The 12,242-nt window shown below is 43.9% G+C and overlaps 1 protein-coding gene across 1 annotated transcript; it reads right to left on the bottom strand.

Annotated features, from left to right (window-relative positions):
* Positions 1-658: 658 nt before the first annotated feature.
* arhgap35b (Rho GTPase activating protein 35b) lies at positions 659-6,803 on the bottom strand. Its single transcript, XM_033643260.2, has 6 exons — positions 2,944-6,803; positions 2,430-2,571; positions 1,967-2,044; positions 1,647-1,778; positions 1,336-1,441; positions 659-1,211 (listed from the first exon to the last, which is right to left on the bottom strand). Exons 1-6 carry the CDS (start codon positions 6,661-6,663, stop codon positions 800-802), a joined length of 4,590 nt encoding a protein of 1,529 aa, XP_033499151.1. The 5' UTR covers positions 6,664-6,803; the 3' UTR covers positions 659-799.
* Positions 6,804-12,242: the final 5,439 nt, after the last annotated feature.

The following is a 12,242-nucleotide window of genomic DNA, read 5'->3' as shown; positions in this document are numbered from 1 at the left end:
CACTATCAAAAAGTGCTTCAGATAAGTTTGTGGATACAAAAACAAGTTTGATGTAAACAAAGTTTGATCTGCCAGAGCTCTGTAGAGGCAATGGGTATGGCTGTTTGAGGTGTGAAATTAAAAACACACAAGAAAACAGTATGTCAACACAAAAAAACAACCCTATGAGGGAAAAAACAACAGTGATCATTAAAGTGCATCCCTGGATGTGTAAACCCCTTTCCCCTCCCTTCCCCATGCCGACTGCTCAAGTAGAGCCGATGAGAGAAACCCAAAGGCAGACAGAGGAGCCTCTGCTATGTGAAGCAAACTGCTGCCCAAAAGGACCTACAGAGGAACAGTCTAAAAATCCAGTGGCAGTACTTTCATGAGAAAAAAAAACTAAAACAGTTTACACAGATAAAAACAAAGTGGCCACAAATCAATTCTTCCAGCTTGGCATAGAGGTTTCTATTTCTTGGTAGTGTAGGATAAGTGGTGGCTGTTGACAGATGAGAGGCTTGCTGTGACGGCGACCTCTGTCCTCCACTTCTGACCTGATGTTAAATTCCAGGCGATCAGGGGCTCAGAGGGCAGAGGGAGAGTCACTGATAATGGTGGCCTGCCCTGACGCACACGAGTATGGATACAAATGGCAGGTTAGGGAAGTTTCTCATACACTTCCTATCTCCTCTTTTCATAACCTAGGTTGTCCATGATCAAAAATGTAGTGTGCAAGTGCACGTTTTTTTTTTTTCTTTCAGTGTGTGTTGGTGATAAGGTCCAGCATCATCATGGGCACACGTGGTTTCACTGTCTCTCACAGTGTCTCTTGCTCGGCAGGGGAGTGGTGGGAGTGGGGGTGCTGGTGGAGGGGAGGGAGCAGAGACTGCAGGGGAGACTGGGGGGTGGTGGGCGGGGACTGCTGCAGGGGGCTGAAGTGTGTGGTGGTGTGGGGAGGAGAGGAGCGGTAACAAGAGTAGGCAGAGCTCCCGCTGAGAGTGGTGGTGGGTGAGGCGGGGAGGCCCGCTAGGCCAGTGGGGGAGTCGAGGAGGGGCTGGTTGTAAAAGAAGAATGCACACTGGTGGATGAAGCTCTCGATGATTGTCTGGTAGGTGCGTGTGGCAGTCAGGGCATCCATAGTGGTGAAGTCCGGCCTCATGAGGGTGGGCCAGAAGCAGATGGACAAGTTCTCACTGGTCATCAAGTTCACCCTGTTCAGCTGGCTCACCCTGAGAAAAACACACAAACACACACAAAATTATTCACTCTCATCATACGGCGCAGAAAAAAACAGATGGGTGGCTATCACAACAAATCCATGTAAGTGATTTAAACAGTGGACAGAAAACTTACTTGTGTAAGTGGCTCACTACATATTTGAAGACATCATAATTCTCCTTGGGGAACCTCCTCAGGACTTCCTTCATGGTGTATAGCCTCTGTTCTCGGTCATTGATTTCTGTGCACAAAGAGATAAGTTGCCATTAAAACTAAGGACCTCATCATCACACACAGTGATTTAAAACTAAAATGTCTCTCCATGAAAATTATTCTAAACAGAGCAAAACAGGTCTGCTAAAACCTTCCCTACCCTTTTCCCTCTTAAAGAAATAATCTTTTTATGTTCTTGTAAAGACCCTCCCAGCCCAGCAGTGTTTGCTTACTGAAAGCATCCAATAGGTCCACCTGCAGAGCACAAGGCACCAGGGGCTCAGGCAGCTCAGAGAAGAAGCTTTTGAGGGCTCCAGCCACAGTGTTTATGGAGAAGTCTTTCTCCACTAGGTCTAATCCGTGGTCTGCACGAGGAGAAAGAGAGAGTTAAAGGGATCAGAGAAAATAAGCTCATCAGCAGTAGCTGTCATCAGGGGTGAACAATCAGTTGCATGTCACTTTCCTTTGGTAGCTCTCTGTTTATGTTTTGATTAGGCAGCCACATAATTACATGTCAAACAGCTGGTTCAAACAAGTCTGATGATCAGCTCACCCTGTTCAAACTGCCTCTGCATGCTTTCCATCTCTGACTTGTTGCCGCTTACACGATACAAACCCTCTGTATTCAGGCCTGAGGAAAAAGAGCGTGGCAGAGAAAAAGGGGAAGACGTGGGGGGCACAGTGGGAAACAAGTAAAGCACAAACACTTCATTAGCCCCATTGCAAACAGACATGACAATACAGATGCTGGCAGTTTCTAGGGGAGTACTTAACAGAATAAACCCTTGTATTACTTTCACATCACTTTGTGGTCATGGACAGGTGCACTGGTTTAGAGGTTCTGACAACAAGCTTTTTTAGGTGACCAATGAATAACATTCACGTTCTAAAAGATATTTTCCTGTAGTGATGAACTACAGCTGATAAATGATTGTCAGTATTTCTCAGAATGAATCAGATTTTGCATACATCACATGCACAGCAGCACAACATAATCAAAGGACAAAACAACGCACCTGTGGTCTCAATGAAGCGGACACACTTGTCGATGAAGAGTGGGATAGGTCTGTCTGGGGATACCACATTCGCAAGGGGGACCCCAAAGTAACTGCTCTCTGGGGGCTTGGGAATAGCTGGACGGGGCTTTGGTCTTGTTTTCTGTGAAGGAAGAAAGACAGCCGACTCTGAGTGTCTCAGACGGGGATAATTATGCTGATACTAAGTGGCACTCATTGGATTCTAACAAAATGCACCTTTCTAAATCAGCAGAAAATCAGGAGTTCCTCACATTCAGACACAAGCTGAATGTCTAGTTCCTGCCTGAGACAATACTGCAATTTAAACATGCACACTCAACAGTGACCTCCACGAATTGTATACTATCTTTAGCAGCGCTATTATACCTATAGAAATGACTAGTTTTTCACAAGGGCAATATATTAACAATTTCTGTATGACATTATGGGCTAGTAAATTAAAATGAGGTACTGTTTTCTGGATTAAAACAGATAAAGGAGGCATACTACACACCTTGGCTGTTCGTCGCAGGCTCTTCAGAATGTTCCTCTTTTTTGGGTCCTCACTCTCCTCATTAACAAGACTTTCACCTTTCAGGGTCCCAAAGTCATCCTCCTTGGACTTTGGAAGAGCTCCCATCTCATCATCGCTGCCTATGAAGCTCGTGCGGAAGCTGCTGAACTTGCCAAGCCGCTTGGAGCGGTCACGGTAAAGACGGGGCTTCACCCCCGCTGCTGAGAACTTCCTCCTTCGTTCCAGAGAGCTGCTGTCTGCTTCGCTGTCTGAGCCGTTCCCATTGGAGTGCATCCTGTTGGAGTTGCGGATGGTGATGATTTTGCCTTGTGTGCTGTCGTGTGGCACTGAGTAGATGATCTCTTCGTTGCTTGGGCGGGGCTTTGAAACAGCATCAATGGGTTCGGCATAGTCTGAGGGATCGTAGCCCACATCCCCGCCAGGAACCCAGGTAACAGCAGAAGGCAGCGAGCGACGATGACCCAATGTATCGATATATGGGTTACGGCTCACCTTCCGGAAGTCAAAAGTGACACCCGGTTTGACTCTCACTTGGGGGGGCACTTTGTTGTTGAGTTTGTTCTCAAAGTCCCTGATGTCAGAGATGACAGAGATGTCACTGGAATCTAAGTCCGGCAGGTTGAAGCCCCCACTGTGAGATGTGAGTGTGCCATCATAGTATGGTGGCGATGGGTCTACATCATCCTCTGAATCCAGGAACATGGTGACAGGACTAGGAGAACTGCAGCGCGGGGAGTACACGTTTTCATTGGTGCATGCTTCAGCAACATTATCGTACATGTGTGTGGCCTCCACAATGTTGCGTTTCTCTACCACCTCCATCAGGAACGAATGGAACATTTCTATCCTGTGCAGGCCTCCCACCACCCCCCCAGATCCGCAGACCACGCTATTGAAACGACCCTCAATCTCATGGGCTAGCTCCTCCCCCTGGATCAGCTGCTCACAGGCATAGTCACTGTCGGTGAGCTCTGCCTGGCTATCTCCCACTGCCAACAGCTGAACTGGGATGATGTCCTGAACCTCACACAAGAATGCACACAGGGTCTCCAGGGAGGCTTTTCGGGAGACCGAGTACACAGCAATGTAGCCGTGCACTAACCTGCTCTTCCGCAAAGTGAAGGAGGCGTGGTATGACAGCAGAGAGAGCTCTATAGCCAGCTTGTGTCCACCAACTGTCTGCTCCAGCAATACAGAGGTTCCACAATTAGACATGGGCCTGCAGTGCTGATGCATAAGAAAGGGGGACAGGAGCTGCTCAATGTCATAGGAGTCTCCACACATTAAGCACATGACAATGCGAAGGTCTGCCTCTGGTGCCGGCTGATGAGGAGAGTCTCTGAGACCTGGAGGCTCAGGGAGGAGGGGTGGGGAGCTGCTACTAAAGGATGTGCTCCTCCTAATATCCAGTAGCCCCCTCAGCACTTGGTTGATTTGGGTCTCATTGACATTATGGCCATAGCCCACACCAGGGGAGGCAGGGTCTAAAAAGCTACACTGCAGCCTCCTTGCAACTTGCTGTCCCTGTGTTATAAGGTTTAAGGCAGTTTCTCCACCTATATCCACATATGATCCTACGCCTCTTTTAGTGACTAAAAGAAGTGATGTTGGCAGCTGTGCTAGCTGGCTATCTCTCCGACCTAGAGTTGATTCCCTAAGTCGCTCAAGGCTTTCAATCACATAAGAGAGGGACTCTTTTGAGTTATACAGACACAGACATCCATGAGGGGTGAAAGTGGGGGTGTGGAAGGAATTTACTGGAAGACGTACATTTCCTTCGATAGGCCGCAGCGTCAGTTCGTACATCTTCCCATCTAACACATACCAGTCATCATTTGTGCAGAGAGCCCTAATCTCATTGGCAAATTCTCTGGCCAGTCCATCCTTCCCTAGTATGACAAGGTTAATTCTGTCAGCCTTGGTGTCCCCAAAATGAGCCTTTACATCAAAAAAGGGGTAACACGTGGGGAAACGTGAAACTAACAGCTGTTCAATCTTAGAGTCTCCGCAGTGAGGACTGCTAGGGCAGGTCTCCTTGGTGGGGTGATACACAAAGTGGATATGCTTCAATACCAGAGCATCTCTTTCAGCTGGGAGCTTTTGTAGAGCCTTGAACCTCTGTTCCTCCCCCAAAACCTCCTGAATTGCCCCCATCTTCTCCTTGCTTGGCTTGGCATCCACCTCAAGCTCATAAAAAAGCTCAGAGTACTCCAGTAAGAGCTCCTGGAAGTCCTCTTTAGCACGGTCAATGATCTCCTTCTGATGGCGGTTGTACAGGTCCAAGTACTCTGGCTCCTCAAGCCACTGGTAGAACTCTTCATTCATGATAAAGCTGCGGGCCTCCTCCCAAGGTCTACCAGGTGTGACAAATGGAGAGGAGGCTAACTTATGTTTGAACTCCAGCCTCATCTCTGCCCGTCTGCACTCATTTCGCAGATGTTCCAGGTGGGCATTAAATATGTCCTCTGCTTCAGCAGTCTCCAGTAGGTCTGAAGGGATTCGTTCATCTTCCATGTTGTCAATGTGTGATGTATCCTCCCATGGTGAGTCCTCCAGAACAACAAACCAGTGGGCAAAGTGCTGCTTGGACTCTAAGACCTTCTGTACCCCAGACCAGCTCAGCTGATCTATCTCATCCAGGTCAGGCACCAAAGAACTAAGTGCTAAAGGAAGAGTGCTTAAGTATATTTTGCGACGCCTCTCGATATGCTCCTGCTTCAGACGGTAGACATGCTGTTGAAAAAGCTTCTTGCATTTAGCCGTTCCCTCCAAGAAGACGTATTCTTTGTACTCTGGGGAGGTGTTCATGCGTCGGCTGGTGTTTAACCAGGTTTCATTATGATTCTTTACTATGCGGTTGATAAGCCATTCATAGCGATCCTTGGCAGAAGCTATCTGCTGACTCTGGAGCTTTAGAGCTTCAAAGTAAGGAATGATCTTGGGCTTTCCCCTGCTCTTATCAATAAGCTGAACCAAAGTGAGGAAGGCAAGGTCCACATTTATATTTGAGCGTGCAGATGTCTCGACTACTGGCAGACTCTTTTTTGTGATGGCGAAGGTATGAGCATCTTTGATGTAGCGTTCAACTCCTTCATCACATTTGGTGAGGACCAGTACAATGGGCTTCTTAGTCTTGCTAAGCTGACCATACAGGTTTGTGACAAATTTCAGCTGGTCATCAAAGTTGCGGTTCATGCCCCGGCTGACATCAACACAAAGCAGAAAGCCGTCGACCTGCAGCTTTCCCTCAGGCATTTGTTTTTGCTCAAAGTCTTGCTCCAGGCCCAGCTGATCTGTACAGAAGTACATAAGCTTCTCTGCTGAGGCCAGCTTGGTTGCAGCTGCCCGTTTGATATAGGGCTGCATAGCAGTGCTACGGTGTGGCTGAAATGTCTGGTCATCAATGAATTCAGTTTGCTCCACAACATGCATCCTGCACTCAGGCCCCTCCTCCAGAACCCGTGACACCTCCCCCCAAAACAGAAAGTGATCATTGTTAACCACTCGACCCCCAAAGTCACTGGTGCTCAACACTGATGTGTGGTCCAGGTAGAAGTCATCAGCACTGGGCCGCACAAACCTATTACACAAGCAGGACTTGCCAACCCCACATTGCCCCTTCTCTTTCTCTGTTCCTGACAAACCCACCACAATGAGGTTGTAAATGGGCGACCGAGCATCTTGCTTTTTCGCCATCATAGTCTGCTGAAACTCATCCTGCCATAAACAGGCACTGTATAAAGTTGTTCACTTGAATGTTTGTCCATAAAGTTGCTGATCCACACAGGAGATCAGATTTCACTTTCTTCTGCTGGGCTTCGACTTTAATAAATATCAGTGCCGTGATATGAGCAGAGGGTTCTTTCATTCACTCCTTATATGAATCAGAACCTGTCAAAAAAACACAACAACAAAGAAATCAGACAAACTACACAATAAACAACTACATTTTCAATTAAAAGAGGGAAAAAAAGATCAGACCATTAACCCTAGGACATAACAGGATGAGCATACCACTGTTAAAACATGCTATTACATGTGATAAGTGACTTGTCATTGACAGTATTTTTGCTGACAAATGTTCCATATAGCCATTGCAAATGTCTGTCAACTTGCGTAAGATCTTTTTATACATTTCTAACCTCCTTAATAATTGAGTGATCTCTAATAATAACTGAACATGAGATGACAAGAGGCATGTTTTCTACATCTTGTTCCCTTTAAATGATACTAAAGAAATGGACCCTCTCAGTGGTGAAGGTCAGTTTTAATGTTTAAGAGCAACCAAAGTTGGCTCTTTGATTCTGAGTACAACTGGTTACAGGGCTCTGATTACTGTCCATGATCACAACCAAGGCCTTAATCGTGTATCAAGTCTGATCATTTATCAAAGAAATGAACTGTAATATGTGTGATATCACCGCATTTTTTTTTATCACTGTATACACAAAGCTGTTATCAAACACTGCTGTAGTATTTGGCATCACATCTAGCCACCAGCAAAAGCATAATGAGGACAGTGCTACAGGACCAGTCACAATATCTCCTGTCAGGGGCCACAGACTTTAGTTGCACAAGTAATGGTTAGAGTAAATACAACTGAAATGCAATCAACTGATTTTTATTTATTTTTTGGCAAATTTCATTAAATTGTCAGGCAGATGTATTGTCCATTCTAGGGCTGCAACTATTCTCATTGCTGAATTAATATGCTAATTATTTAGTTTAGAATATGTTGAAATAAAGCAACAAAAAGCCTCGCGCATTTCCCCCCGAGCCCAAGGTGACATCTCTTGTTCTTTATGACCAACAGCCCAAAAACAAAAAGTATTTTTACTATCAAAACTAGGAAAAGACCAGCTTCTGAAATCTTTGCTTGAATATTACCTCACTTTACATATTACTTTGATTTTCAGAACTGTTGCCGAATAATCTTACATCAATCAACTAATCGATTAATCAACTTATTGGTCCACTCATCTACAATTAATACAACACCAAACCAGGATGAAAATGATGGCATTAATCCTACAAGGAAAACATGTTGGGAGTGGTGCTCTCTAAAGGACAATGTCAGCTGATCAGTGAGTGGGGTGACAAGCATGAAAATGACTATGTTGTAGGCACCTCAGTCTTTCAGTCCAAATGAAACAGCAGCTATGAGACCAATCTCCACAGGCAAAACAGTGAACGAATAAAGACATTATTAACAGAGAGCCAGACACATGTAGTCTCTGCCAGAGGACACTCAACTTACTCAACACATGTAATGTTAATACTTCCATCATTATACCACTGATTAATGCATCCATTATAGTGACACTGGTGCAATTCTGATATAATAGCCAGCTTATATTTCTATAAAAGGACAAAAACGACCAAATGCAGAATTTCTCTTGTGCATAACATGATTCACTGGAGTCAAACATCATGACAAGCACAATTACAGGCTCATAATGAAATGAATAACCTGCCACATGAAGTGACCACGCACAAGCAACAAACAGCTCCGGCAGGGTCAAAAGCAACCATGGCCAGTCCACACCGCTCAGCTGAGCTAGGCCTGATAACGTTGACTGAATGATCAGACAAGTTTTCTGCGAATAAAAACAACCAAACTCTGTCAATCGGCATCAAAATACAGTTTAGCAAAGCCTACCTTCAAGCAATTTCATTTACATAACCTACTTACTTAGACAAGATTTAGTAACGGTATATGTTGTGCAAAGGATTAACAGTTAACATGGGCTTTAGGGTGCACAGAGAGGGGCTGACCACGCCAGGCCTGCTGTCTACATAATGAAATTGCAGAGCCGAAATCTGAGATAGACTACCTTCTCCACACCGACAATGTTTAAAGGGAATTTATTCACCCAGCTGTCTAGGGTGTAGCACTCGACAGCTTCACTGGGAAATAGCCCATAATAAGAGGATAGAGCATGTAGGGTACATACCATCGCATTTCTCCCTTTCTCCTCTTGCATCTGTCAGGCCAGCGCTTGCCGCAGCCCTCGCCGCCTGATGTGCATAAGCATAAAGCCGCAGAATACACTGTGGGTCGTCTCAATTCACAGATAATACTGATAACACTACAACTTGTGCGATGAGATAATTTGATTTAAACATCCATTACCCATGCCTGGATTCTCTTGTTTAGCATCATGTGCTTTCGTTGCAATTAAACACGGGGAAGGAAGAAATAAATATCCCAAATGACAGAGCGATCCGATTTTGTTCTTGCAAGAGGCTTTTCCTCGTGAGAAATTCAGGCGTACAAAAATCAGCCCAGCCGTCCTCTGCTCGGTTCACCACGTTGCTTTTTCAATAATTATTCTGTCCATTGTTGTGCCCACATAATGCTGGGCCGGTCGCGCACGCGAGACAACGGTGAGTTTGTTGCAATCGCCGTGGTGTTTGGTCTCAAATATGTTTCTGCTGCAACGGAAATATGTTCATGTCCTGGTCAATTTGTGAGCAGATTGCGTGTGTGAAAGTGGTATTTCTGCCAGCTTTCCGATAATGGCGGCGGCCCTCCTCCCCGGACCTAGTTCTCCTCTTCTTTTCTTTTGGAAAAGGGAGCTGTGGAGACAGAAGCAGCGGAGAGAGGGACTCACCCAGCGGCGCCCTCACACAACTGCAGCAGGTCGGCTCGCTGCTGCTGCTGCTGCTGCTAGCACACGGTATACAGCCTGTAGAGGCTCGTTACTCCAAAGTAATCGATTTCTCTGCATTCAGCCAGTATGTGTGGACACACTTTATGCTTTGATACTTGGCGTTTAGAGCCACACAAACTCTGTTTTCCCGCCGTTAACCAACTTTAAGTGAGGATTTTATGTGACTTGTACCCAGGGATGGGCAGTACTTCTATTACTTGTATTTAAAATACGTATTTCAATTACATTTGAGTATTCTGTAATTTGTATTTAATAAGGCCGATAAAAAGCAAATGTAATTTGTAACAAAATACTTCTGAGTGGAGTAGCCTATTTAAAATAATCCAAATACTTTCTCCACGAATCAAAAAACAAAAAAAATAGGCTACACATTTTTATGGGCTGTTAAGTCTAGTTAATAAATATATATATACCTAATCAAGTTGTTGTCTTTTAATGGCTTTGCTTAGTGACACTTAGTTCTGTGACTATTCTGCCTTTTTGTGGGGTTCACCAGAGCTTTGTGTGTATCTGAATACTCTGCTACACCAAACTGTGAGAAAACAAGCACAAATTTGCAATAGCTGCGACCGAATTTGCTACTATCACGCCATTATCATAATTGCTCTTTCTGGCATAGTTACTTGTGGTCTCTAATTGCAGCATGTAAATTTTGAGCATTTCTGGTCACGGACTTTTTGAATTATTCACAAAAAGTTTTGTGGACCGACCGACCAACCGACCGAGGGACCTATAGAGCTGCAGGTTGCTGATAAAAAGAAAAAGAAAAAGTATTTTCTGTATTTGAAAATACAAAATACATGTATTTTATTTTGATACATTTATTTGTGGGGTATTTTGTATTTTGTATTAAAATACATTTTGATGTATTTATGCCCATCTCAGCTTGTACTGTTAGCGCTATAGGGGCAAGTGTTACAACATCATAAGTAACGTTAAGCTAGCTAACGTTTTTATTTTTCAGTAACGTTATAACTACTTGTTGGTTTGCGGTAACGTTATAACTAAGCTAGTGTGTGTTGTAACGTTTCTACAACGTCACACTTGAAATTTAATTAAGTAAATTGACTGAGTTAATGTTAATTGTCGAAAAAGATGATATTTAATGTTAAACTCTGAATTAGCGGTTAGCGTTAACTTAAGGGGAGAAACGTTAGCAACTTTTTGGCTAACTACTGACGTCACACACTCAGTCCTGTAGGTTAGCAATAGCTATCTTTAATTTTGAATGATAAAAATGCATAAATCATAACAAAATTTTAAGGGCTACAAGGGGATATAATTACATGATATCATATAAAAAACTGATTAAGTCCTTGTAAACTTATTTCAGTTACGCTAAACACTTTTGTCTAGATCAGGGAAATGAGACTGCATCAAAGGTTCAAAGCAAAAATAGAAAAATAATTTAAATAGAAATAATACTCCAAAACATCCAGACAGCCAGATGTAGTGAAGGAACCCACGCTAAGTCTATTATGTGACTTGACCGTTAGCGTTGTAAGTGTTATAGTAACGTTAAGCTAGCTAACGTTAGGTTGCCTACTTGTTGGTTTGCGGTAACGTTATAAGCTAGTGTGTGTTGTAACGTTTCTACAGCATCACACCTTGAAATTTAATTAAGTAAATTGACTGAGTTAATGTTAATTGTCGAAAAAGATGATATTTAATGTTAAACTCTGAATTAGCGGTTAGCTTTAACTTAAAGGGGTGAGAAACGTTAGCAACTTTGTGGCTAACTGACGTCACACACCCAGTCCTGTAGGTTAGCAATAGCTATCTTTAATTTTGAATGATAAAAATGCATAAATCATAACAAAATTTTAAGGGCTACAAGGGGATATATATAATTACATGATATCATATAAATAAAAACTGATTAAGTCCTTGTAAACTTATTTCAGTTACGCTAAACACTCTTGTCTAGATCAGGGAAATGAGACTGTACAAAGGCTCAAAGCTACTCCAAAACATCCAGGCAGCCAGATGCAGTGAAGTAACCCACACTAAGTTTATTATATACCTGGCCTGTATAAGGTCACAATATGGTAGCCTATATTAACGATGCCATTGAGCTGCTCCATCTTCAGTGGCTGGCATCACTCATCATCAGCATCATATCTGATTACTTTGATGATTAACTTTAGCGTTGCCGCCTCCTAGCGGATTCACGGGCTATAAACTACCTGAAATGTTCTGTCACCTCTCAGTGAAGGTTTAATGCAGACATCGTTTTTAACTTTCTGTAAGCGTTTCAGGCTCTTCCGCTGTGTTGTAACTTTATCCGTCTGGACTCAGTGGTTCCGAGTGGGAGTGCATTTCGTCTCAGCTGCTGGGAGGAGAGGGTCAGCCTGGCAGGGCTGCAAGTAACCTTAGTGGCATCCGCCAGACTGCTGCTGGAGGAGGACATGGGAGAAAGTGTGCATCGTTCAGCTTCAATGAGGCTGTTCATGCACTCTGATCATTAAGGTAGGTATATTTCTATATGGTTTGAGTCTGTAGGCCTGTGTGTTCATGGCATATCATAGCTGTGTGTGTGCATTATATTTGTATGTACTGTGTGTGTATGTATTTTTGGGATGTGCAAGATGCATAGCCTACAAT

The sequence above is a fragment of the Epinephelus lanceolatus genome, chromosome 11, assembly GCF_041903045.1.
Source record: "Epinephelus lanceolatus isolate andai-2023 chromosome 11, ASM4190304v1, whole genome shotgun sequence".
Classification (NCBI taxonomy): Eukaryota; Metazoa; Chordata; class Actinopteri; order Perciformes; family Serranidae; genus Epinephelus; species Epinephelus lanceolatus.
Note: the sequence above shows the minus strand (reverse complement) of the source record. Positions and strands in the feature narration are given on the sequence as shown.